Below are 26181 nucleotides of genomic sequence, written 5' to 3'. Positions count from 1 at the left end.
TCATTATTATTTTAATTTGATATAGGATATGTGTGCTCACTAGAGAGAGAGACAGAAAGAGAGAGAGAAAAAAAATGAAAAAAAGAAGCCACCAGGTCTGGGACTCAAACCATGATCAGCCATGTGGGAGTCCAGTGCCTTATTCACTATGTCACCTACTGGTCCCCTCCCTAAATTTTTAAAAGATCTTTTGTATTACCTATAAATATAGGACCAGAAAAAACTTCTTACTTAATGATAAATGAGGAACCAGCTCAGAATATGTTTAGTTACATTAAAACAAATAATTTTACTTCATAAAAGTAATCTAATAATCTGTTTAGGAATATATATTCACAGTATATATTAAAAAATAATTTTGATCCATATAAAAACTTAGAGACTACCATTGGTGCCATGGTAGAGAAATACTTGGAAAAAATTATGTTAAGAATATTTTAAAATACTGAAAGGAATAGAAATAATATTTGCATAAAAGTAATAAAGACAAGACAAGATGCTAAAACAAAATCTAAGGATAAGGAAGGACTTAGATCAGCAGGTAAAACAATGGATCACAATTCTGCTTTACATAAAATAATAATATACATGCTTTCAGGTGAAAATTAGCTTTTCAGCTTTGTCAGTCTTCTGGGGTAGTAGATCCATAATTCAAGGCCAAGAACAGAAGCTCAGTATGTGAAGATTTAACAGTTAAAACCAATTGCTCATCCTATGGAACTGGAGACAAAATTGCCTTATAAGCAAAGCCAGAGGAATAAAGGTGAAAAAAATGTTAAAGCAACTAATGGTAAAGAAAACAAATAAACACATATACAGAAACACCTGATCCTGGGATGTTATAAACACAAGTTGACCCTCCTCAGTATTTTGAACCAGATTTGAAATGCGTGTAAACCAGAGGACTCTAAAACAAAGCTTCCACGCAGATAAACAAAATGGGTAAGTTATCTTCAATGGAAAAGCAGATAATCAGCTGATTTTTAATAACCCAAGAGGCAGAACAATATTACCTAAAGTGGCAATCATCTTTATATTCTATAACTACAAATTTAACTTTAAAAAATATTTATTAAATTTTATTATTATTATTATTATTATTTTATTATTATTATTATTTAATTTCCTATAGGGCAAGTGCACTTACCAGAAGAGGGAGAAAGTGAGAAAGCAAGTTGCCAGGTCCAAGACTCAAACTGTGGTAGAACATGTTGGAGCCCAGAGCCTTAACTTTCATGTCACCTGCTAGCTACCTAAAATTAACTATTTACCTAAGGCTAAAAATATCTTCAAATAAATAATGCTGAAATATGGCTTCACCAGCACATATACTAAAGAGAGTTCTTTTTTCATAATATAGACAAGTGATCCCTAATTGGAGTAGAAGTGTAAGAAGAAATGGTGAAGACAATGCAAAAATGTATCAGTAAATCTATACAAACAAGGAACACAAAATACAATGAAAATGTAATTCAGATTGGGAATAAATGGTACCAACATATTTTGTAGTCCTTTTACAATCTAGCATTCAGATACCACAGATTAAAACTAAATGTTGATAAATTGATTATGCAGAATGTGATTTAAGGAGTAAACTATAAAAAATAACCAGACAAGTAATAAACTTGTAATAGGTAGAATAAATTAGTGAATAAAGTTGGAAACTAAATGATAAAATTAAAAACATAATTAAAAAAAATTTTAACTACCAAAGAGCATATGTGCTTGACAGAAAGAGAAACCGACTCCCTTCCCAATTCCTCCCCTCCCTGCCCCATGGGACAAGGTCATGCTACAATTCCTTCTCTTCCATTTCTCCATCCTGTTGAGATTTGGAGCACACATACACACTTGCATGGTGTGTTTTTCAAGTCACTGGTACTGGGATTTGAACTACAGTCAGCCATGTGAGATCTGGCTCCCTTTATCAATAGCCTACCAGGTTAGCCAATCTTTCGTATTTGATTTTGGATCATTTCTATTGTTCTATTTTGAAATTCCCTATTTATTTCCTCTGTAACATTTAAGTTACCAATAATCACATTTTCTGTAAGTTTTATCACACATAGTTTAACTTCCAACTCTAGAAGTTGATTTGCATATCTTTTAAATAGTCAATGACCCTATTTAAATAGAACATAATTATTATAATTATTTTACATTCTTACGTAATAATTATAAAATCTGTTTAACTTTGAATTGATTTCAGTTGATTGATCTTATTACAGGTTCATTTACATGTTTCTTTGCATAACTTTTTTTTATTGGATAGGCATTAGGCATTTATTTGGGGATTTTGAAATACTATGTAAAATCTTGGGCATTATTTTGGAACAACTGGTGCCTTGAATCTTTTTTCTCAAAGAATGTTATTTTTTTTCATGTAGAATTAGGATAATAGCTCTTGAGTTAATGGATCCCTACTGAGGAACAGTTAACTAAGTTAAGATGCTCATGTATTTTCAGAGACACATAAATCTTGAGATCTTCCTGTCAGACTGATGACAACAAGCGCTATCCTCAGAGCTCTGTGAGTGAGCATGGGCATTATTTCCTCTATTGCTTTTAGTTGGCTTTTCAGCCTCAGGCAGTTTTCACACATATTGAAAAATTAAGGGAAACACTATGTAAAAGCTATAGAGTTTTTTTTCTGTATAGTTCTCTCATCTGTGGTACTCGAACCTATAAATACCAGCTGCCTCAGTCTTCCCAGATGCTTAACAATTTGTTATCAGCACCAGGCTTAGCCTGCGTTCTCCTACACTTTGTGTCTCAAGACACTAAGCTGAGAAAATCATGTCTTTAATCTCGATTGTGTTCAGTCTTCCAGGAAACACACTACCTTTATTTGCCAAAGGGGAGAAATGAAAATATGTGAGCTTCTTACACGGTGAAGAAAGCGATAAAATATAACAAAAACTGTGATAAGTTAAAGATGTGTCTATGGAATCTTCATTTTACACAGTTCTTTTGTGAGTGGATTCCAGTTATCAAAGTTTATTCAAATAACACAAGCCACCCAACAACACAGATCATTTTCTGATCACAGCACAGATTGAGCAGCTCCTATCTAAAAAATCTGAAATTCCAAATCTGATAATTTTTATGCACTTATGTGATGCCAGAGTGAAAAATCCCATGCCTATCTCATGGGACTGGTTATAGTCAAAATGCTCCAATTAAAAAAATATATATATAAAATTACTTTTGGGTTATGTGTATAATATACATATGAAACATACCTGAATTTCATTCAGATTTGGATTCTACCTCCTAGATATCTTATTATATACATAAAATATGCCAATGTCCAAAGAAATTCAAAATGTGAAGCACCCTGTTCCTGATCGTTTTGGATAAAGGATAGTTAACTTGTATATTAACTCAAGTAATTAATGAACTTCAGTGAACTATGCTACTAGCTCTGTGGTCTACAAATCACTTTGTAAATAAGAGTGATCATGAGTAATGGCTAAATATGTCAGATTTAAAAAAAAAATCTTTTGGTTATTGATCCATGTGTCTGTGCTATTTGGCTCATGCACAGATACCAAAATGTGCAGTTGTGTTGCCTTATTGGCTTCCAGTGATAAACTGACACATTTTACAAAAATGGACCACTGAACTTGGAAATTGGTCAATAATGATGAAAATCAGCAAATAAAATATGACATTGTTGGGTCCTGTTGTAGAGTGCAACAGGTGAGGTAAGGCACCAGTACAAAATGCTGAAACCTCATGGAATGCCTAAGTTTGGATTCTGTGCCAACATCAACATATCCAGCATGGTGGCGCATTCCTGTAATCCTAGCTAACTGGTAGGCTAAAGCAGGAGGATCCAGTCAAAAATGCTGTTCTCTCTATCTCTCTTCCTTTCTTTTTCTATCTCTCTTACAAGACAATCCAGTGGGGCAAAAAAACTATTCCAGTAAACAGTGCTGGAAAAACTGGTTTATCTACCTGCATAAAAATGAAACTAGACTTCTATTTCACACTATTACCAAAAATCAACTCAAAATGCATCAAAGAGGAACCAGCAGATGGCCTAATGGTTACATAGTCAACCATGGTTAGAGTCTCAGACTTAAAATATTCATGCCAGGCATGTGTGCATGCATGCCCAAAATCCTGAGAGGAGAATAGAGGAGAAGGGATATTGTGGTGTGACCATCTCCACTGGGTAGTGATTTATTGCTTTCTATCTTTCAGTGTCCCAGGCAAATGCACACATTCTACACATTCTATAGCAAAAATCTCTCTCTCAAAAAAAAAAAAAATCTAAACATAAAACCTCAAACTAGAGAGCTAGAGAGCTTCTGATGGAAAGCACAGGGGAAGCTCTTAGAGACACTGGTGTAGGCAAAGACTTCTTACATAAAAGCTCCAAAACACAGGCAAAAGTCTCAAAAATAGACAAGTGGGACTGTAACAGGCACAGCAAAAGAAACAATGATTAGAGTGAAGAGACAACCCTCAGAATGGGAAAATATATTTGCAAACTCCTCCTCAGATAAAGGACTGATAACTAAAATACACAAGGAACTCAAGCAGTTTGCCTGCAAAAGAAAACAAACAAACAAAAAACAAAACAAAACAAAATACTCAACCTCAATCTAATTAAAAGATGGACAAATTAGCTGAACATATGGAAAGCAAAAGAACAGCATATGAAAAAATGCTCAACATCCCTTACAGAAAGAGAGGTGCAAATCAAAACCCCAATGAGACAATGAGATACCTTCTGACAATAGTCAGAATGGATAAGTTAAAAAAAAAATAAAGAATAAGTGCTGGTGAGGTTACGGTGAAAAGAGAACACTCCTAATACTGTTGGTCGGAATGTTAATGAACAGTCACTATGGAAAACAACATGCAGGTTCCTCAAATATCTACAAAAAGAACTACCATAGGATCTAACAATTCCAGTCCTGGGTATCTACCCAAAGGATAAGAATACACTCAGTTGGAAAAGCACATGCACACCCAAGTTTATAGCTGCATTATTCACAATTGTTAAGACATGCAATCAACCCAAATTTCCAAGGAGAGATGAATGGTTTAAAAAAGTGTGACACATATGCACTATGGAATACTACTCAGCCATTAAAAAGAGAGAGAGAGATCCTGTGATTTTGATAGAAAGTGGATGAATATGGAAGATTTTAAGCTAAGTGAAGCAAACCAGACTATGAAAGAGAGGCATTGCATATCCCTACTAAATATATAACAAATATCTGCACTTTGTGGCAGAAACTGAAATATAGGAAGGTATAAAAACATGGATAGCAATTGGATACTACAGACAGTGTGGGAGGAGGCCAGAAAATGCAGGGAGGTGGGTGGGAGGGAATCAAGGGGGAAAAAAAGAAGCAAAACATTTAAAGGACTCAAAAATGAAAAATTGTCTCTTGATAATATGTGTGGTAATATCTTTGACTAAACTAATATATAAAGCACTCATGCTGGGAAAATTCATTTTGTATGCTATAAAGATGTATAGTGATTGAATGTTAAAAAAAAAAGTAAGAAAATAAACAGAAGAAAAAAAAGTGACTTTAGCAAAATTGAATTAGAATCAAGCAAAAGTGAGGCTGTAGAAAAAAAAAATCACTGATTATGGAAATGTTAACAATGCACCATTCAAGAGACACTAGGTATGAAGCCAATAAAATATTGAAAGAAATGTATTGACATGTTGAGGAAAGTCATTGTGGAAGAAAGGATGAAATATCACAGGGGATAAAATATCCTATTAGTGGAAGTCTCAGACATATTTCACAACAACAGATTTAGAAAGGAGTATGACATATTGTCAGGATGCAAAATAGAGGCTCACTCTGTATCATAGTCTATGATGAGAAGAAGGCATGTACTTTTAACTCTTCATTTAAAAAAATAAATAAAACATTTTAATTCTCAGTATCTCTTTGTGTTTTAAATTATACCACATTCAATAATTTTAATTTATGTTTCTGAAAAATTTTATACACTTATGACAAATAGTGAGTTTTAAAGCTTGACCAAAAGGGTAGTAAAACAAGTGTAAATTTTACCAGTGATTAAGATCATCTTGCCAAGTTTCTCCTTGTCCAGACATTTATATGGGCACATATCACCAAATACAAAGAGGACTCTCTGGGCTCTGTATTATAACTATTAAAAATAACAAAAAAAGAAAAGAAAAGAAAAGAAAAGAAAAGAAAAAAAAAACACTTCTTTCTTTGTTGATAGGGAATACTTTAGACTTTGGGAATCACATATGATCCCTACATCATATTTTTTTTCTTTTCTCTTTTCTTAAAATGCAGACTCCCCCATCCCCCAATCTCCTCAACACACTTCTAATGCAGAAATCACATCTGAAGTACCTGCCTTCTGGATTTAGTGCTCTAGCCATCATCTACCATCTACTGCTCTAAAAATGCCCAATGAAGAGACCTAATAAGTAGGAAAAAAATTGGAGAAAACTGTGGGATCACTAAAAACATTTAGTTAGTTTCAAAGATTCTAGGAAAAGAGACAAAACAGAATAAGTGACAAATATTACATAGCAGAATTAGATTAATGATGTATTAACTATAAGTAGCTCATATACCTCAATACATTATTTACAAATTATTGACAAATAAAATCAGTCATTATTACAAAAAAGAGGCTGTTTTTGTCATTCTAACTAACCAGAGACAGAGAGTGAACTTGACCTTCAAAATATTTCCTGTATCTTCATTCTGAAATGTTCTATTGCTTTCATTTTTTTTCATGAATTCAGTTAAGATATTCTATCTAAAAATGTTCCCAATGGCCATTTGATGCTATTTATATTACTTCAAAATGTTTCAGATTTATGGGAAGACTGAAAAAGGACTGTGAATGAGCAAAAATACATTCACTTAATTGTAAAGAATGCAAACATTCTATTTTATAGCATTCTATCCAGTAATGGAAGTAATTCTTTCCAATGTTTCCATGTGCTTTCATAGTCTATATATTCATTATAAGACTTATGAAAGCTTTATATTATGCCAAGATTATCTCAATTATTTAGCCATTATCTAAATATGGATAGCCATTATTGCAAATATGGATAGGTTTGGGGTTTAAAATTTTTTTATTTTTAGAGAGGTTTTTCTATAGGGTGTGTGTGCTTGCCAGAGAGAGAGAGACAGAGAGACAGAAAGTGAGAAATCACTCCCCAGGGAGGGATGGAAACACCACAGTCCCCACTCCTCCATTCTCCTGCTGGGATTCTGTGCACTCATGTACACTTAGCCGGCGAGTGCTTTAAACCACCAGATCTGGAACTCAAACCATGGTCAATTATGTAAGAGTCCAGTGATGTAACCATTACACCATCTACTGGTCCTGGTTTCTGTCTTTTAAATGAGCATGTCTATAAATAAATTCCTTCTCTTTTGGGTTAATAACTTCTAAATTTTTAAAAATGAAAGTATCAGTTTAAAGACATAAATGTTTACTATTTTTACATATTGTCTAAAATATTTACTCCTGGTCACTTAAATCAAATCACAGAGCTATCATTTATGGGTATCTGTTTCTTAGTGAACTGCCAGTAACATTTTTGCACCTTTAATTATTTTGAAGATATGTATTTCACTCATTTCCAGTGACAATTTGACTTTTCCATGTGATGATCTGCCATCTGTATCTTCTCAATTATATCAGCTACAAATTGAAACAAAATTCCCTAGACTGCTATCTAGTAGTTCCAGCAGCAATTCCAGGGAGGATAACTTCCATCACTGAGTTCTCCTGATGTTTCTTACACCAATTTTCCTAACTGTTATTATTACCTTTCAGAATATTTTTTCATTTTAAATCAAATTCTTTTTTTTTTCTTTTTAGAAGTAGTTTTTGCCATAGGATAGGCACCACCACGCCTTAGAAGTAGTTTTTGTCTTAGGGCATGTATGCCAGCTGGAGAGAGAGAGAGACAGAGACGGTGAAAGGAAAAGTAAGAAATCAGCCCCTCCAGGGGGGGATTGTCATGCTACAATCCCTTCTCCTCCATTCTTCTCATGAGATCTTGGTCACACACGCACAAACCACACCCAGAATGATTTTCAGGCTACCAGGTCCAGAACTCAAACTGCAGTCAGCCATGTGGGAGTCCAGCAACTTAGCTGCTATGCCATCTGCTTACCCTGGGATTTCTCTTTCTTTTTGTCTCAACTCAGACTCACATGCATTTTAAAATTAACCTAATTCAATTTCAACTCTGGAAGGTTTAATCTCACTGCCTTTCTACTTGAAAAATGTCCTCTTCTAGGAATGTCTTATTCTAACTCTGGACCAGGAAGTACACAAGCTAAACCTGGGACTCCTTACACTGCCAGAAAATAAAGTATTCATGACTCTCAGTAGCCAAAGCGGGACAAACTTGAACAATGAAGTAAATCAAGTAGTATTAGATTACAACCCAAAATTTAAAAATCAGTATCAATGTATTTGTATTAATACAAATAAATGACTAAAGAAATAAAAATGAATAGGGGATAAGGGGTAAATCTCCCAATCAGAGAATTTCAAATAATTTTGTAGATTCAACATCTCAAGAAGTTGGAGCATAACTTCCCATCCTTCAAACATGGCCTATGCCTAGGGAGTAGCTCCCAAAACACACAGTATGGAAAATAACATAGTGTTGTCGAATTTAGCCAGATTTCAAGATTAATATCATAAGCAGTAATGCTGAAAGCATGTATGTGCTCATTCCATAATACTATGAGTTGAGAATTGTCCTTCACTTCTGCTCTCCTTTCCCAAAGTCGATAACCACAGTATTTCCATGGGATAAATACCAGAAAAAAAACAAACCGAGAGACAGTCTATAAAACACCTGATTAATATACATCAACGAAGTCAAAATCAAACCTGAGAAACTTACAAGGTCCAGAGGACCCTAAGGATACCTACAGCTGAATGCAATATGATCTCCTGGGAAATGGAAAGGTCACTAGGAAGATAGGATAGTGTATATTTATGATTCATTACTTATGACAAGTGTATTAAAGTGACTCAAAATGCTTACGACAGGGTAAACTGAGTCTGAGGCATATATAGATAGAAGTGTGTACTATCTTAGAAACTTTTCTGTAAATCAAAATGATTCTAAAATAAAATAGTTCTGTTTTATAGTTTCTTTGTGATTCTATTTTTTTTTTTTTGGTAGAGTTTCTTTCTTTTATTTTTTCTTCAGGGCAACTATGCTCGCTGATGAGAGAGAAACAGACATGGTGAAAGGGAAAGTGAGAAATCACCCCCCAAGAGGGATGGCCACACCACAATCCCTTCTCCTATATTCTCCTCCCAGGATCTTAGGCATACAAGTCTGTGTGGCCAGTGTGATGTTCAGACCACTGGGTCTAGGACTCACATTGTGGCTGGCTATATGGGAGTCCAGTGACATAACCACTATGCCATCTGCTGATCTCTCCTTGGAATTCATTTCTGCACTATCATTTACTTCAACCAATAATTAAAAAAAGTTAATAATGCAGTTTACTAAAACTAAGGCAAGGAAAAAAAAACTGATTATACCATTAGCCATTAAGAAAATAAGTCAATAGTTCAAATTTCCTTTCAATGAAATCAAAGGGAATCTTTAGGGAATTTTACCCAACATCCACAAAAGCAGTAATTTCACCTCATACAAATTATTTAAGGGAATAGAAAATGCAGTAATGTGGCCTATCTCATTTTACTTGGGTAGTAAAATGTGATGTCTAAATTCAATAGGAACAGCAAAAAGAAGACATTTTACCAGGTGATAGTTGTACAAAAGAAAATTATTTTATAAAATCAGAGATTGTAAACAAAATATGAACAGATGAAAGGCAATGATATAAAGACAGATATTAATGATACCATTTTCAACGTGGACTGTTTCCAGATCTGAAAGTTTAGTCACATAAAGAAATGTTACTTAGGGTAATCCCACAGTTTAATTTATTAAAGGGAAAATAAATAACTCAATAGATGCATAGATGCATTGGAAAATATTACATATTCATTTATGAGTAAAAACACCACGCATTAGGATTAATGATTTTACTCTGTTAGTTGCTTTTACAAAAACAACCTTAAGAATTTCTAAGCTTCATAATTATTAGTAAAAGGTGTAACCTTTTCTTTGAAATCAAGACAAAAATAAGAATTCTCTTTATCATGAATTTTTTTTCAATATTGCATTAGATTCTATCAATGCAGTAAGGTAAGTAAGAACATTTTTTTCTCTTGATATTAATACCACCCCTGTCAGATACCATTACATAGACATATTTGCTTTACTCTGACAAGACTGCCTACAAGTCTTGCTTTCAAGAGCTTTCTTCAATTTCTCTCTCTGAATTCCTTTTAAAATCCACTGAAATGCAAATTGTGGACCCAACATATTACTGAAACAATTAATAAAGAGTTCACCTATAACCCACATACAACTAAAATTAAGTCAATTCAAAACACTTCTTATACTTGACTTATTGGCTGGTTTTAACAGTCGGTACTATCTCCTCATATATTTTCTTCCTCTGTCTCCTGACATCCCCATCTCTTAGTTGCTTCTGAAGCTCAAGGAATAGTTATTCTGCTTCATCTGCTTTTTTTTTTTTTTTCACTCCTTTCTCCTCACATTCTCATCCACCACACACAGCTATCTCAATGTAGGTTTGCCCCTGAAAACAGTCCTCATTCCTCTTCCCTCTCTTCACTCTCTTTCTTGACATCACTTCATTTCATAATGTTAAAGACTATCTATAATCTGAAAACTCTTAAGAGGTCATAATTTAGATATCAAAACTCCATGTATTTTTTTAATTTTTTTATTTCAATTTATTTATTTGCATTCATTCACTGTACATCATTACAGCATACAAAATGCATGTATATTAACATACATGCAACAATGACATCTGGATCTTTCCTCTAATGCTCTAGGACCCCAAAACAAAACAAATTCATTTTCTAGTTGTTCAGGCCAAAATCTTGGGAGTCAGAATAATCCTTGCATCATGGTCTAGAAACTTCAGATCTTGTTTTCTCACTTCTCTCTTTGTCTCTCTCTCTCTCTCTGGTCAAATTAAAATAAATGACTGAATAAATAAAATTAAATAAATAATCCTTAAAATATAGTTCCATGATTGTTATGTTTAATTTAAATTTCCTGCATTTCTCACTAAAAATACTGAGTTTCATGAGGATAGGACAGTTGTCTTCTACTCAGTGATGTGATCTGGTGACCTGGACAGTGCCTAGAAAACAACTGGTGTTTCACATCTATTGTGGACTTGGAGATAAAGCAATCCTTAACAAACATGACCTAAAGAAACACTTGAAAAAATTCTTTACAAAAGTGAAAGATCATTGTTCTTAAGCAAAATACAAATTGAAAACACAGGATCTGGGCAGAAAATCTAAAAATAAGAAATCTGGGTGTCAACGAAGAATAGCAGGAATTCATATGAGGCTGAGAGGAGTATTTATTGGTTAAATTTGGGAAACCAATAAGGCAGTCTCTGAAAAAAATTAAACTTGGATACATAATATAGATAAGCAAATTCACCCTCCCCTAGAGGAGAATGGAGGAGAGGGGACTGTGGCATGGCCATTCCCCTTGGGGGGGGGACATTATTTCTTACTTTCCCTTTCTTTGTCTCTCTTCAGCAAGTACATACATCCCATGGTGAAAACCTTTAAAAAATTTATTTTATTCTTGTTGGTGATTTAAATTAGAATACATTTGTCTACTAATAAAATATGATTTGTTGGTGATTTAAATTAGAATACTTTTGTCTACTGATTATATATGATACTGGCCATCAACTTAATATGGACATTTTTTATTTTATTTTTTTGGACTTTTATTCTATTTTTAAAATGTTTTGTTAAAAACAATTTGTTGCAATAATTGTATATATTTATGGGACACAGTGTAGCTTTTTAGTGCACAAATGCAATGAGATATGATCAAGTCAGGATAATTTGCATATCCTTCACCTCAAATATTTGTCATTACTTTGTGTTGAGAGTATTTAAAATTCTCTTTTATAGCTATCTTGAACTATGTAATAAATTATTAACTGTAGTCACCCTACTGTGCTATAGAGCACCAGGGTGCATTCTTCCTTTCTAAATTTAATTCCAGTTTGGAACACACATAAATAGCTAGCTTACCTAATGTTCAGAGTCCCATGCTCTTTTTCTATCTATTGGATATCTATATTGCTTCATCATTTCAAACCTCTCTCTTCACTTTATATCTTAAAAGTATGTCTCTGAGAAACTGGTGTGCTGCCTTCTTCAGGCTAAACCAACTTGCCCTACGTTATTGAAATGGCTGTCTTCTGATCTGTGTTGACCTCACTCTATATATAAAGATTTCCCAAGTTTATGTTGGTACAGGAAAAATGTTTGAGTCTTTTTTTATTATCAAAATATTCCTCTTTCTATATATTTTCAATTAATATTAGCCATTATGCAACTGTTGCGCTAAAGCAACGGAAACATTTTTCGTGGAAACAACTCCATAATTATCACTAATCCAAAAACGTGTTGTAATAAATATTAAATTGAGGACCATAAAATACAAACCTGGATATTAAATGTTATGTGAAAGAAACAGGATAAATCTTTGCAAAGGGGCTAAAAAAATAAAAATAAGGCTGTAGTGGAAGAGAATAAAAGGACAGAGCTCACAGCATCTCAGGGTCGGTAACTCAAGAGAAGTAAAAGCACAGAAGGGGTTGGACTTCCCATGAATCCCTCCAACATACTAAGGGAAGTGAAACAGAATGAGTGTTGTGTAGATGCCATGAGCATGTGTGTGTGTGTGTTGCGTGTGTTTTAAATAATGATTTATTTAATCATTATTATTATTTTAATGTTTTTATTTCATTTCATTTTCTTTTATATATTCAATCACATTATTTAGCTTACAAAGTGAATATTTCAACATGTGAACATTTCTCCCTAGTTCAGTTGATAAAACTATAAAATTATCTTCAACAGATAATACCACATTTCTTTGTCACCTTAATGCTTTGCCTCCCTATTCTTCTTCTGAATATCTTTCCTCAGACTCTACTCTTTCTCACACACAATATCTGGCATTCACATCCATTTACTGTGTTTCTCTATCCTTTAGTCATTCAGTTTCATTCATAGAGTGTGGACACTTGGTATATATTAAGTGGGGACATACAGTGCCTCTCCTTCATAGCCTGGCTTGCTTCACTCAGCAGTAAATATTCCATATTCTTCCACTTTCTGTCAAAAGCCAGGGTTTTGTTGTTTTTTGTGGCTGAATAGTATTCCATTGAGTATATGTGCCATGGTTTTTCAATCTATTCATCTGTTCGTGGACATTTATGTTGGTTTGACATCTTAGCAATTGAAAATAGTACTGCAATAAACATTGATGTGAAAGCACTTTTCCAATGAAGAATTCTTCTATCCTTTGGGTAGATACCAAGGAGTGGGATTGCTGGATCATATGGTAGTTTTATTTGTGGATTTTTGAGATAGCTCCAAATTGTTCTCCACAGTGGCTGGACCAATTTAAATTCCCACCAGCAGTGTAAGAGAGTTACCCTTCCACCAACCACATCCCTGCCATCACTTACCATTTTTTGTTTTTTTATTCTTAGTCATTCTGACTGGGGTTAGGTAGTATCTCATTTTTGTTTTGATCTGCATTTCCTTTACATTGAGGGATGTTGAACATTTTTTCGCACGCATTTTGGCTATTCGTTTGTCATCTTTAGAGAGTGGTTTTGTGTGTGTTGTTTTGTAATGGTTGTAAAAATAATGTTGCAACATATACACAAGAATAATCTTGAGGTTTGCTGGCATGTTAGGTAAATAACTTTATGGAAGAACAAGGTGCACAAATGCAATCACTATTGCCAGTTAGAACTTAGAAAAGGATGACTGTGGTTACTGTTTATGTTTAGGTATCCTATACATGATCCCGTTTATCTTGGCTTTTTTAATTCAACATTTCATATCAGGGATTTTGCTTGAAAATGCTAACAAAGAGCCTATTTCTCTCTCTTTTTTTTAATGGAAAAAAAAAACCCAGAATGATTAAAACTCCAAACCCTCACTTAAAACCAATTCTAAATAGTCCCTCAAACAGAGTAAAATGTTTATATGTGAATAACATACTTTAATATCAGTATGTAAAACACTTATGCCAGTGTTACCGGATCACTTGAAGGTTAAAATGAATTAGCATGGCTTCTCTAAGTGTTTATAAAATCCCAGGTGTGCATTCTTTTTGATAGTTTAATATTGTTCAAACCAACTGTGGGGTTTTGAGGTTCTACGAAGTATATGTGGAATGTACCTCAAGATCATCCTAAATACTACTTTGTTAAATGCGAATGTGTTTGGTGCATTAAAAAAATAAATAAAAAAGTACTATACAGATAGTGAAATTTGCAGAGGTAAGCTTATTACTTTCTAAAAATGATTTAATTATTTAATTTTAATTTTAGCACTTTTCTTGCTGAAATATGACTGTCTTGAGAGAGATAGACATTATTTATATTTGAGAATTTTAAAAAGAAAATACTAAGTTTCTGCTGGGAATATCTCTATTTAATAAATGCTTTTATTACCTCTTACTTTGATATTAGTATAAAAAACCATTACAGATTCTAATGTGGGTTCACTTTTTTGGTGTGGTCTTAACACATCAGGGAAATAATGATCACCTCTGCAGTAATCAGGAAAACATGTAACCATTTCATCTAATGAAGTCTCTGACAATATCTATCATCCTAATTTGCTTCCAGGACATTTTCTAATTATAATTTCCACCTACATTTCTCTTTTTGTATTCTATGTATTTTATAGTGGCAATTGCTAGGGCTTAGATAAGAAATTACTGTATCACAACAAGCCCGCATCTACGCCATTCCACTACTAAATACTAGTCTGTATTTATTAAGCAGCTGAGTGCTTTTTATTTTTTGTTGGTTCTTTTGGTCATGTTTAGATGATAATAAAAATAAGTCACTTGGGAATATTCAGTCTCAAGTACAGTCTCATTTCAGTTATTCAGACATCCATAAAGGTGTTTTCTACGCTCTGGACTCCCACAAGGCTTCTCCATTTGACACTTGAGATCTAAATATTTCCCCCTAGGAATACTGGCATGGTGGAAATTGGGACAGCTTCTCTCTGTCCTGTCTTACTTCTAACTACTCCTTCCTCCGCTGGGTTTTATTTGATTGTGCTCACATTAAGGAATAAAAGAAAAACAGTCTAATATGGTTGCCATAGTTCACATTTCCAAGCTTTGTTGCTGTTTAACGTTGAGTTAGTCTCTCACGGAACACCTTGAACAGTTTCTGAGAGATCCTGCATCTAGAAATCCTCAAGGTTTACTTCTTTAGGAGACACTGTACATTGTAAAAACCTTCCAAAGAAATAAACAGATAAATAAAAAATAAAAGCTGTTCTTTGACTCTTCAGTCTTAACATTTGATAGTATTGCTGTATATAACACAAATCCCCAAACTATTTTATTTCCGCTTTATTTACAAGTACTGCAGAAATGAAACAGGGGAGTATTTGGTAGCTATTACTTTGATCTTGGCTTTCAGAGTCTGTACTATAGTGGAGATAAAAGAACACTGTAACTTCCCATTACATTATTTGTTATATGTTCTCTCTCTTAAAGGCAGACACTTTGTGAGCAGAGAAATGACACTGTAACCACTGTAAGCTTAATACCAGAGTAGTATCTACAGGATTCTCTAGGTATTTATTGAAAGAATGAATAAGTATTTCATTCACAGGGAACCTGCGGAGCTGCTAAGTCTATAAAGAAGGATGACAAAGAGATCTGGAGCAAAATATGAGATATCTTCAAAAAGTTCATGAAAATATGTATTGTGGAAAAAATTATGCATAGATTTTAATTTTTGTATATCAAAATAAACTCATACTTTAATCCCATTTTCTCAAACTTTTAAAATATTTTTTATAATTTTATTTATTACTATTATTATTTTCCAGTTTGTTCAGAGAGAGAGAGAAAGTAAGAAAGCAAGCCACTGAGCCCAGGACTTGAACCGTTATTAGCCATATGGGAGTCCAGTGCCTTTAAACTGCCATGCCACCTGCTGCCCCATTTTCGTAAACTTTTTGAAATCCCCTCATATATCATTTCATGAAGGATATTAACAGGAAGACAAGATATTAAATGGAATGGAGAACTGATAGAAATCTAACTTGAGAAATCAACTACTACTGACAACTCTGAAGAGAACAAATATTATAATCAAGAGCAGGTTCAGAAGTAAAGACCCTTGAAAAATAAGATGAACTCGTTATACAAAGGCAAATGAATCTAGAAAATTAAGGAATTTCAGCACAGAGTTTCTCAATCTCAGGAAACTTGACATTGACCACTGAAAAATTCTACAGGAGTCTGTCCTGTGCATTGCAGGGTGTTCACCAGCACCCCTGGCTGGCACCAGCTCTGTGTCAATAGCACATCTGCACACACGCACACCAAGGTGCAAACATCAAAAATTCCTCCATACATAGTTAAATATACCCTGGGTGGGAAATTTGACCCAGTTAAAATTACTAGTGTAAAGTATTTTGAACTCATCATAGCGGGTGACATAGGCAAATTAAGACATATTGCAGGTATAGAACTGAGGTGGATTAGAACATATTTGACTCTTCTCAGTATATTCAATCATTGGAAAGTTTAGAGTCAGAAATATAAATTTCAGTATTTAGGGAGTTGATTGTACAAACAGAAACAGCCGGTTTTGAACTAGAAAAGCTTGTTAGGATCAGGGAGAATGTTTCCAATGGCTACTCAAAAAGGAGGATGAGTTAACAAATTATGGTAGGAGAAAAACCATAGTAGACTGCAGAGAATGATGTGCCTCATGGTTAGAACAGAATATTGGGCAATTATTAGAAAAATGAAAGATAGATACTAACAGCATTCTTTTTTTTTTTTTTTGGAGAGGTTTTTGCTACAGGGTACGTGCACTCACCAGAAAGATAGAGAGAGACAGAGAGACAGAAAGTGAGAAATCACCCCCCCAGGAGATGGCCGCCCTGCAATCCCTCCTCCTCCATTCTCCTCTCGGGATCTTGGGCATGCACTCACATGCACCTGGCATGAGTTTAAGCCAGTGGGTCTGGGACTCGAACCACAGAAGACTACCTGGGAGTCCAGCGACATAGCCATTACACCAACTGCTGGTCCCTACTAACAGGATTCTTAACCTGCTAAAATGTAAAGCAATTATTATTTTTCTAGCCCTCTGAAGCCAGCAGTTCTTCTAGGAAAAGAATATAAAGTTAAATATAGTTCCTATTTATTTTTATTTTTTTGGAGAGGTGTTTGCTATAGGGTGCGTGCACTTGCCAGACAGAGAGAGACAGAGAGACAGAAAGCGAGAAATCACCCCCCCAGGGAGGATGGCCATGCCGCAATCCCTTCTCCTCCATTCTCCTCTCGGGATCTTGGGCACGCACACACACACGCTCTGCGTTAGTTTTAAGCCACCGGGTCCAGGACTTGAACCGTGGTTGACTACGTGGGAGTCCAGTGACATAGCCATTACGCTAACAGCTGGTCCCTAGTTCCTATTTTTGAAGAATGGTAAACAGTTGAAAGCCATACAAGATTTAAAAACAATTTAAGAGATTATGTGCCAAATATATTCTGTGTTTAGAGAACTGTCCAACCACATTTTATGATGTGTCTGGATAATGTATGTTTCCATTAAATCAAGAATATATAGACAGTTACTTGGATTATTAAAAAATATGTATATTATGTTTTTACTTCCTGGAATTTTTTTTTTTTTGAGAGGTTTTTGCTATAGGGCATATCTGCTCACCAGAAAGACAGAGACAGAGAAATAGAAAGTGAGAAATCACCCCCCAGCGGGGATGACCACACTACAATCCCTTCTCCTCAATTCTCCTCTCAGGATCTTGGGCATGCACACACACGCCCCTGGTGTGAGTTTAAGTCCGGACCACCAGGTCCGGGACTCAAACCAGGGTCGAATATGTGGGAGTCCAGCGACATACACATTGCGTCAACTGCTGGTCTCACTTCCTGGAATTCTTTTACTACACTGAGAATCATATTTATCTTCATGTGTTCTTCATTTTTTTTTTTTTTTGAGAGATTCTCACTGTAGGGCACGTGCGCTCGCCAGACAGGCAGAGAGAGACATAGAGACAGAAAGCAAGAAATCACCCCCCAGGGGGGATGGTCACGCCGCAATCCCTTCTCCTCCATTCTCCTCTCGGGATCTTGGGCACGCACGCACACGCGCCCGGCGCGAGTTTTAAGCCACCGGGTCCGGGACACGAACCACGGTCGACTACGTGGGAGTCCAGCGACATAGCCATTACACTAACTGCTGGCTCCCTTCTTCATTTTTTTTTTCAATGCTTTGGGATTTTTCTCAATTTTTGACTTTTATTAAAAGCTATTTATAACATACTTTTCACCACTTGAGGTGAATTATATAAAATGCAAAGTTAGTATCATAAATAAGATTAAGTGTATTTGTTACACTTAAAAGTAAATTCAAGAGTACGTCATTCAATGTCATTATGCCTAACCGAACACTTAGCATCTATATCATGTTCCCACTTCTTTTCTGAGATTTTTACTATAGGGTGTGTGCACTCATCAGAGAGACAGAGAGAGACAGAAAGTGAGAAATCATCCCCCAGGGAGATACCACAATCCTTTCTCCTCCATTCTCCCCTTAGGAGTTTGGGTGTACACACACACACACACACACACACACACACACACACACACAGACAGCGTGAGCTTTAAGCTGCAGGGTCTAGGACTTGAACCGTGATCGACTACATGGGAGTCCAGTGATGTAATCATTATGCCATCTGCTGCCCCCAACACATTCCTACCTTAAATGAACTAAAAACTAGAAGACAATATTTTTAAAGAAAAAATCATTATGTAACAAATACATTATAAATGATATTAGAGATAATATGTAGGGAATTTTAAGTTTTTAAACTTCATGAAGAAAATATGCCATTCGAAACCACAACTAGTTTTCTTTACTAACATTATAACTGAATAGAAGAAAACTCTTCTCTGTCCACCCCATGTTGCAGTAAATAACTATTTTTACCCAATAGTCTCCCCTCTGTTTTTTTTCTTTATACAAATGGACCCATAGTGTTACTTGAGAAAAATAAATATCACATCTGGAATAAGTTGTCTTATATAAAAGCAAAGTTTGTTTGCCCATGGATCATATTTTCCATGACCTTTGCTTTCACATTCTGTAGATTAAACAACTGTTAAACATATCTTTTCTTCCTAACTGACGTCAACAGCAATATGTAATGTACTTATATGTACATTTACATGTATATTGCCATTTTAAATTATTATATTTACATATGACTTTCTCACTATCTTAATTTTCTGATCTAAAATTGCATTTTTTAGTTGCTTTTTAATCCATAAGTGGTTTCAGAATACATCCTAGAAAATGAATTTCTACATTTATCATGCTATATTCATTCCACAGTTTTTCAAATTAGATTTTCAATTCCATAAACAGAAATGCTTTAGGGAGGTTTAGTGTCAGATTTATGAAAACGACAATCAACTAACTCGCCATTTTCCTTAGTAAGACATAGAGAATGTAAATATTTGCCATTTCGATAGAGACTTACCTTGCCCACGTATTGATAATCAGATCCCGTATATTCCTCCAATAAGAAAAACTGATTCCACATCCAACCCCGTTTCTGACGATGTAGAATTTTGCCATCACTCCTTGGTACACGTGTACCTAAAATTCTTTGTTGGGGCTCAGGAGTCCTTCTGAACATTATCTCTGGAGAACAGGGATGTGGCAGGCACACCCAGAGTAGAAACAGTAGCAACAAGTGATATATTGTCATCGTTCACTCCTTGACAAATCCCAAGGTGGATGAAGAGAAAGCAGTCCTAGTTTACTGGGTTGGGTTTTACTGTGTTTCAACAGGTTTCCAACAGTTTCTCAATGTTTTGTACATGTTTCCAAAAGCTTCAAACAAACAAACAAATAAAAAGTCAGTCGATAACATTACAAATGTTACTTATCACTTTAAAACATTTTTAAAATATTTTTTTATTCACTTTTAATTGTTGTACCTCTTGGGAGGGGTGTAATATGACTTTTCAAAGCATGCATGCAGCAATGTAATAGCAACCAAAATATTTATTTTCTCTCTTTTTACAAAATAATCATTAGCTTGGAAAAAAATTCCTCATTTAGTAAACTCTACAATTTTAAAGAGGAAATTCTACATAATTTCTTTAAAATAAATTCTAAAAAGGGACACCTGTTTTACACTTTAATTTCTTTTGGCATTTTAATAATGTTTAGGAATTAGAACTCCTACATAGGGTAGAGATGTAGTTCATTTTTCATACCAATTTTTCCATAGTAATTTAATGTCAATTAAGACTTTGAAAACAAAAGAGCAACTTGATTTAAATTAATTGTAGGAACCAGACATTCTGTTGTGCAGTGCAGTAATATTTCAATGTATTTTTAACAGTGCAGTTGATCCAAAGTTAACCCAACTCAGAGGTACAAGTAAGGGCAAGAACAACAACAAAAAAGTGAGGGTGCCTTTGGTTGAAGACCTCTACCCTTTTCCTTCTTAGACTGGTCTATATATTACCAAGAGCTTCCAAGATCAGAGAAATCGTTACTCATATAATGAATGCTAGGGGAGAGAAGGAGCTGATTGTATTATTACCCATGCCTGTCCATTTCTAACCATCCCCACAACCACCACCCTGATCTAGATGTCTAGCAATAGTCTACTGACTGCTCTCCATCCACCTCCCAGTCACTATTCTTAAGCAATCTCCTTAAAAAGTAAATGAAATGATGTCACTTCTTTACACAAAGCACAGCACTGGTTTCTCATCTCACTTTGAGCAGAAACCAGTCTGTCCACCAATGCTACACTTGGCTTCATGAATGCCAATCACCTCCCCAACCCCTTTTCACTTCAGTCGCCGACACTGGCTCCTCTTCAGTCACCGAACCCTTCTTACTTCACCCTTCCCAATACTGCATCCGTTTTATTTATCTTGTATATTTTTGGCTAAAATCTCATGGAGAAAGAAAATGTTACTATTTCTCTTTACTGTATGCACAATGCCTAGAATAGACTCTTACATGTAATAGAAGTTCAATAAGTAGTTTGAATGAATCAATCAATGAATTGTAGGTTGATACAAACATCTATCAATACTCCCTCCATGTCGAATGTGCAATCATTTATGTATGGAAATGCGTATTCAAAATAATTACTTTTGTATTATTCTTAATGTATATTATTGTTAGTATATTATTTTAGATTAGAAATTTTCATGTAGGTTTTTTGTTTGTTTTCTAATACATATAGATGTCCAGATATGATAAGACATTTGTTATAAAAAGTGGTTTAGGGACAACAAGGGATTGAGCTCCACTTTTGTAATTTGACCATGCATTCTAAGACTCCAGCATTTACCTGTATGTTTTTATCCACAATTACTTGTTAGCAGTCTGCTTTGTTTTTCCTGTTGTTCTTATTTTGCTTTCATTAAGATTTAAGGGATAACCCAAGTATGTTTTAGAAATAAGATGAATGGTGAAGCAGTACTTTTCTTGAGTGCATTAAATGGAAGTGGAACCCTCCACAGCGCGAGAAGTCATGCAACATGATAGATGTAAACTACAACACAAAGCACTGGCTTTACAGAAACACAGGCTGACTGGAATTCTAAATAACAGGAACATTTACCAAAACAGTGCTTGTTTTTTAATATATCTTTATGTGCTAGATGGCATTCACACACACTTAACCTGTTTCAAAGGGCAGGGGACAGTAATGTAATCAGGGTTTCTGCTCTCTTCTACAAACGCTTTCAAATTTACTGAAGCAGCAGTCATTATCATTTTATTTATTTATTTTCTAACTAATACAATTCTAACAACTATATATTATATCAGTAATATTTTCAAAACAACTAAAACCTCATTAATAATATTTAAAACCCAAACACTACTATTTTGAAAAAGCAGGTGGGGATTATATCTATAACATTAGTAGTAAATAACCATAACTCCACATCATATTTGGATTCTTTTTTTTTTTTTATGATCATGGTGCTATTTTTGGTTATTTGAACTCCACATCATATTTGGATTCTTTTTTTTTTATGATCACGGTGCTATTTTTGGTTATTTGGTGACAAAAATCTTGAGTCCATAGTAAGTTGCATTATTTAATAGTAACTTAAGGGAACAGCAGATGGCGTACTGGTTATGTCACTGGACTCCTACATGGCTGATTATGATTCAAGTCCTAGAGGCTGTGGCTTGAAACTCAGGTCAGGCATGTGTTTGTGCATATGCAAACTCCCCAGAGGAAAGTGGAAGAGAAGGGATTATGGCATGGCCATCCACCTTGGGGGGCTATATCTTTCTTTCTGTCTCTCCCTGTCTCTCTCTGGCAACCGTACCCACCCTACAGCAAAAATCTCTCTGTTAAAAAAAAAAAAGTAATTTAAGATAGCTAAAATATATTTACAATATAATTTACATAAGAAAACTTTTATCAAAACTATTTCAAGCAGCCATCCAGTGTTATGGTGGTTATGGCAGCTGGATCCAACATGAACACTGTGGGGTTGAAGTCTTGTACCCTGTAGTTTTGAAAACATACCTAGTGGATGTGCATGCCTGCCCAAAAGCTCAAAAGGAGGAGAATGGAGGAAAAGGGACTACAGCATGATCTTTCCCCTAGGGGACGCTTTCTCACTCCCCTCCTCTTGCAATGATATGTGCCCTTTGGCAAAACAAACAAACAAACAAACAAAGAACAACACAACTATTTCAATCAATAATGATGAGATTAAATAAAGTAGGATTTATGTAAAACAAACCAACATTTAATTTGTCCAACATTAATTCTCCCTAGGCATGCGCTATGTAGTTAGGAACCTAAGATGTTTTAAAACATGCTTCATTGGTATAACTACCAGTTGACTCAAGTTACTGCCTGTCTTTGACAGTTCTGCTTAACTAAGTCTACATCTTATGTGGTCAGTCAACTACTCCATTGATTTTATTATTTTCTTCATGGCTATCTGCTCTGTCTCCCCCTCCCCACTCAATGTGCCAACATGCTATTTTTAATAATCACATTTTATGCAAAAAAGCATAGAGTCTCTACTAACAGGTTTTCTTAAACACAATCTTTCCTATTTGTAACATATTCTATAGAATGTTAGTGAAATTAATTTTCCGAAACCCACTCACCAAGACTCAAGTTAACAAAAATTTTTGAACATATCTGTTACTGGAAAGATAACATATGAACTTTATATTTCATTCTGATATCTGGGAACAATTTTTTAAAAATTATTTCACCTTGTTTATAATTATTGTTTTTAATTTTAATCCTAACAGGTTACTTCTTATGTGTATAAACCACTTTTCCATTAATGCAGTCATGCATTACTTAACAATGGAAATACATTTTGAACAACGCATTGTTGTGTGAATTTGTTGTTTGTATGATTGTGAATAATGTTCAAGTGGTACACTTCATTAAACTTCCCTCACTAGCAAACGGCATGTTCTTATGTATATAGTATGATATTAATGGATGCCTCTTGATTTTAGTAATTGATGTGCTTATAAACAAACATTTTCAGCTATGTTGAACTATTTATACTGAAAAATTACAGCTTAACTTTAGAATATAAAAATATTACATAAGGAGCTGTTGTATATGTCCGAAATTATAAACAGTTACAATTAAAAGGCATCCAGTGGATTGAGACGACAGTTAAACTTTCAACTGAAATGAAAATGCTAAAGATTCATTAAATTCTATAATAGCATTTTCTGTTAAAAAGTTTCATGTACAAGAAATGCTTTTAAAGCTACACTTTTTTCTTTTAATCTCAAAAATAATTTGATGCAAATATCACATGACATTTAAGAATTATGAATCCATACCTTAGCATTCTGCACTCCCGAATTCCCTCTAGACCGGTGCTTCTTAAATTTTAACATACATTTGGAACTCCTGGATCACTTGTTCAGTATTCGTGTTTTCATTCAGAAGGTCTCGGGTGGGACACGAGACCACATTTCTGACAAGCTCCCCTGGAAGCTGATGCAGCTGAACCAGGTGCTTTAAGCAGCAAAGCTGTAGAATTCTACTAAACTTAAAATAATCTTCAATGTGTGCTTATGACTTTTCCTGTTTACTGCTTCAGAGCCCAGATACATGGACATAGCCTAATAAAATAATGGCAAAATAAACTAAAGTGACTACTGTGGGACGATCAGAACATTAATTCTAAATACCCTGAGTCTTTTTCTGAAATATTTTTCTAACCAGAAAAAGTTTTCTTCTCATCGAAAGAATAATAATATCAAGTCAAATTCAAATCTAACCTGATTCATGTTGGCACATGCTACAGCAACTTTGCACCTGATATCTAAAAACTATGTTTTCTTTCACACATACATTTTAAAACAGTCTCACTGGACCTTATTTGATTTTACAATCACAGGCTTTTCATTACCCTTCTGAAATACACGTTCCAAACATTATTTCCTCTATAACCTATTCATTTCATTACATAGGCAGCCAAGAATAGCAGATCACAGAACATAATATAATAGGCATTTTGGCACATCTCAATTGCTAATTAAGTCTCCACACATCACAGATGATCAATTAAGCTACAATCCTTCCTTGGCTAATAAAAGGAATTAGTCATTCTTCAGTCAATTGATTATGTTGAGTAGGATCTTAATGTAATCACTTTTCTTAAAAAAAAAAAAAATTATCATTTATCCCATAATAGAAAATGCTAAAGAGTGAGATCAAACTCAAGCCTCTATGGGTGAACAATTTTAATCTTTTTAGAGTTTTTACAACCAATATGCTCTGATAAAAGGTTAACATTGAAAAATAAAAGAACATTTTCCAGGTGTGTTTATACAATTAAAATGAGTCTGTGCATACTAAATACTTCCTTTTTATTCAGCTGATACCAATTTATGCATCTAGTGTAAAGCACTATGTGAGATAATTGAATCAAAGGATTACACTAAGGACTCAAATAATATGAGTCCATATGCTTGATCATATTTTGTAAGAGTTCATTACACATTACCTACTGTGCTCTAATGTCACCAAAAATATATAATTTATACATAGACTATTTATCACTCTATTTTAAGTTTTCTGTGTATGTGTTTCAGTTTAGACCACAGCATAAAGCAGGGTCTTATGTTTTGCGTGCGAAGTTACAAAGATAGGAATTCACACAAAGCGTTTGATAAATATTTTTGAAATTGACTCAATACTAGTATTCTTTCAATGAGAAGAAAACTAAGTCCCGTGCTCTAAGAGAAAAGAAGAAAAATGTCAAGGATCATTTATACAATTTTTTGAGTATTCTGGTATTTGGATTTAACATGATAGAACTCACAGAATACTTTAGTCAAAAAGGCAGTCCACTCATTGTTGCTGAATGAAACACGCAACACAAAGGTTTACTAGCCTCAGATAAGTTATCATCCATTGCTAGGATTCTTACCAATGCATAAAGAATTCCAAGAAGCTCTGGCCCTTACTATTCTCCTCAGATTAAAATTCCCCTTCAAGCAAGACCATCTGAAATTAGTTTTTATTCTCCAGAAATGTGACTTGCACACTAACTGCTAATACACTTCCCAAGCTATACTATGTGTTCACATCTTCACATGGTAATTTGAAAACCAGACAGTACCCATATAAAGTTGGGGCAGTGGGTAGATAAAGCATATGGCAAAGGTAGAAAGAAGCATTGATGAATGAGGCATGTAACTTGGTTTGGCCATTATCTCTAAGATTCCTGCTAATAGGCTAAAGAACAGCATGCAAGAGTTCTTGCTACTCCCTCAACAACCTTTTTAACTCAGCAGCAAATGTGACAGTCCCAGATGTAACTTGATCCACGACCAAGTTAGCAGTGCCAATACAGCTGTGACATTACACCTGCTGCTTCCTGGAAGTCTCATTTTACTGTAGCTAGAATTTATTTCATTATGTGGAAATTGGTAGCAG

General features: G+C 34.5%; 1 protein-coding gene across 1 annotated transcript in view; it reads right to left on the bottom strand.

The window, feature by feature from the left end:
• Positions 1 to 26181, bottom strand: part of CDH10 (cadherin 10) — a 205073-nt gene that overhangs the window by 115771 nt on the left and 63121 nt on the right. Inside the window, exon 2 of the mRNA XM_006157669.2 lies at positions 19735 to 20090. Within this exon, the coding sequence (XP_006157731.1) occupies positions 19735 to 19965 (231 nt within the window). The 5' untranslated portion in view covers positions 19966 to 20090. The remainder of the gene's footprint in view (positions 1 to 19734; positions 20091 to 26181) is intronic.

This window comes from Tupaia chinensis, unplaced genomic scaffold, assembly GCF_000334495.1.
Source record: "Tupaia chinensis unplaced genomic scaffold, TupChi_1.0 Scaffold000553_1, whole genome shotgun sequence".
Lineage (NCBI taxonomy): Eukaryota > Metazoa > Chordata > Mammalia > Scandentia > Tupaiidae > Tupaia > Tupaia belangeri.
Note: the sequence above shows the minus strand (reverse complement) of the source record. Positions and strands in the feature narration are given on the sequence as shown.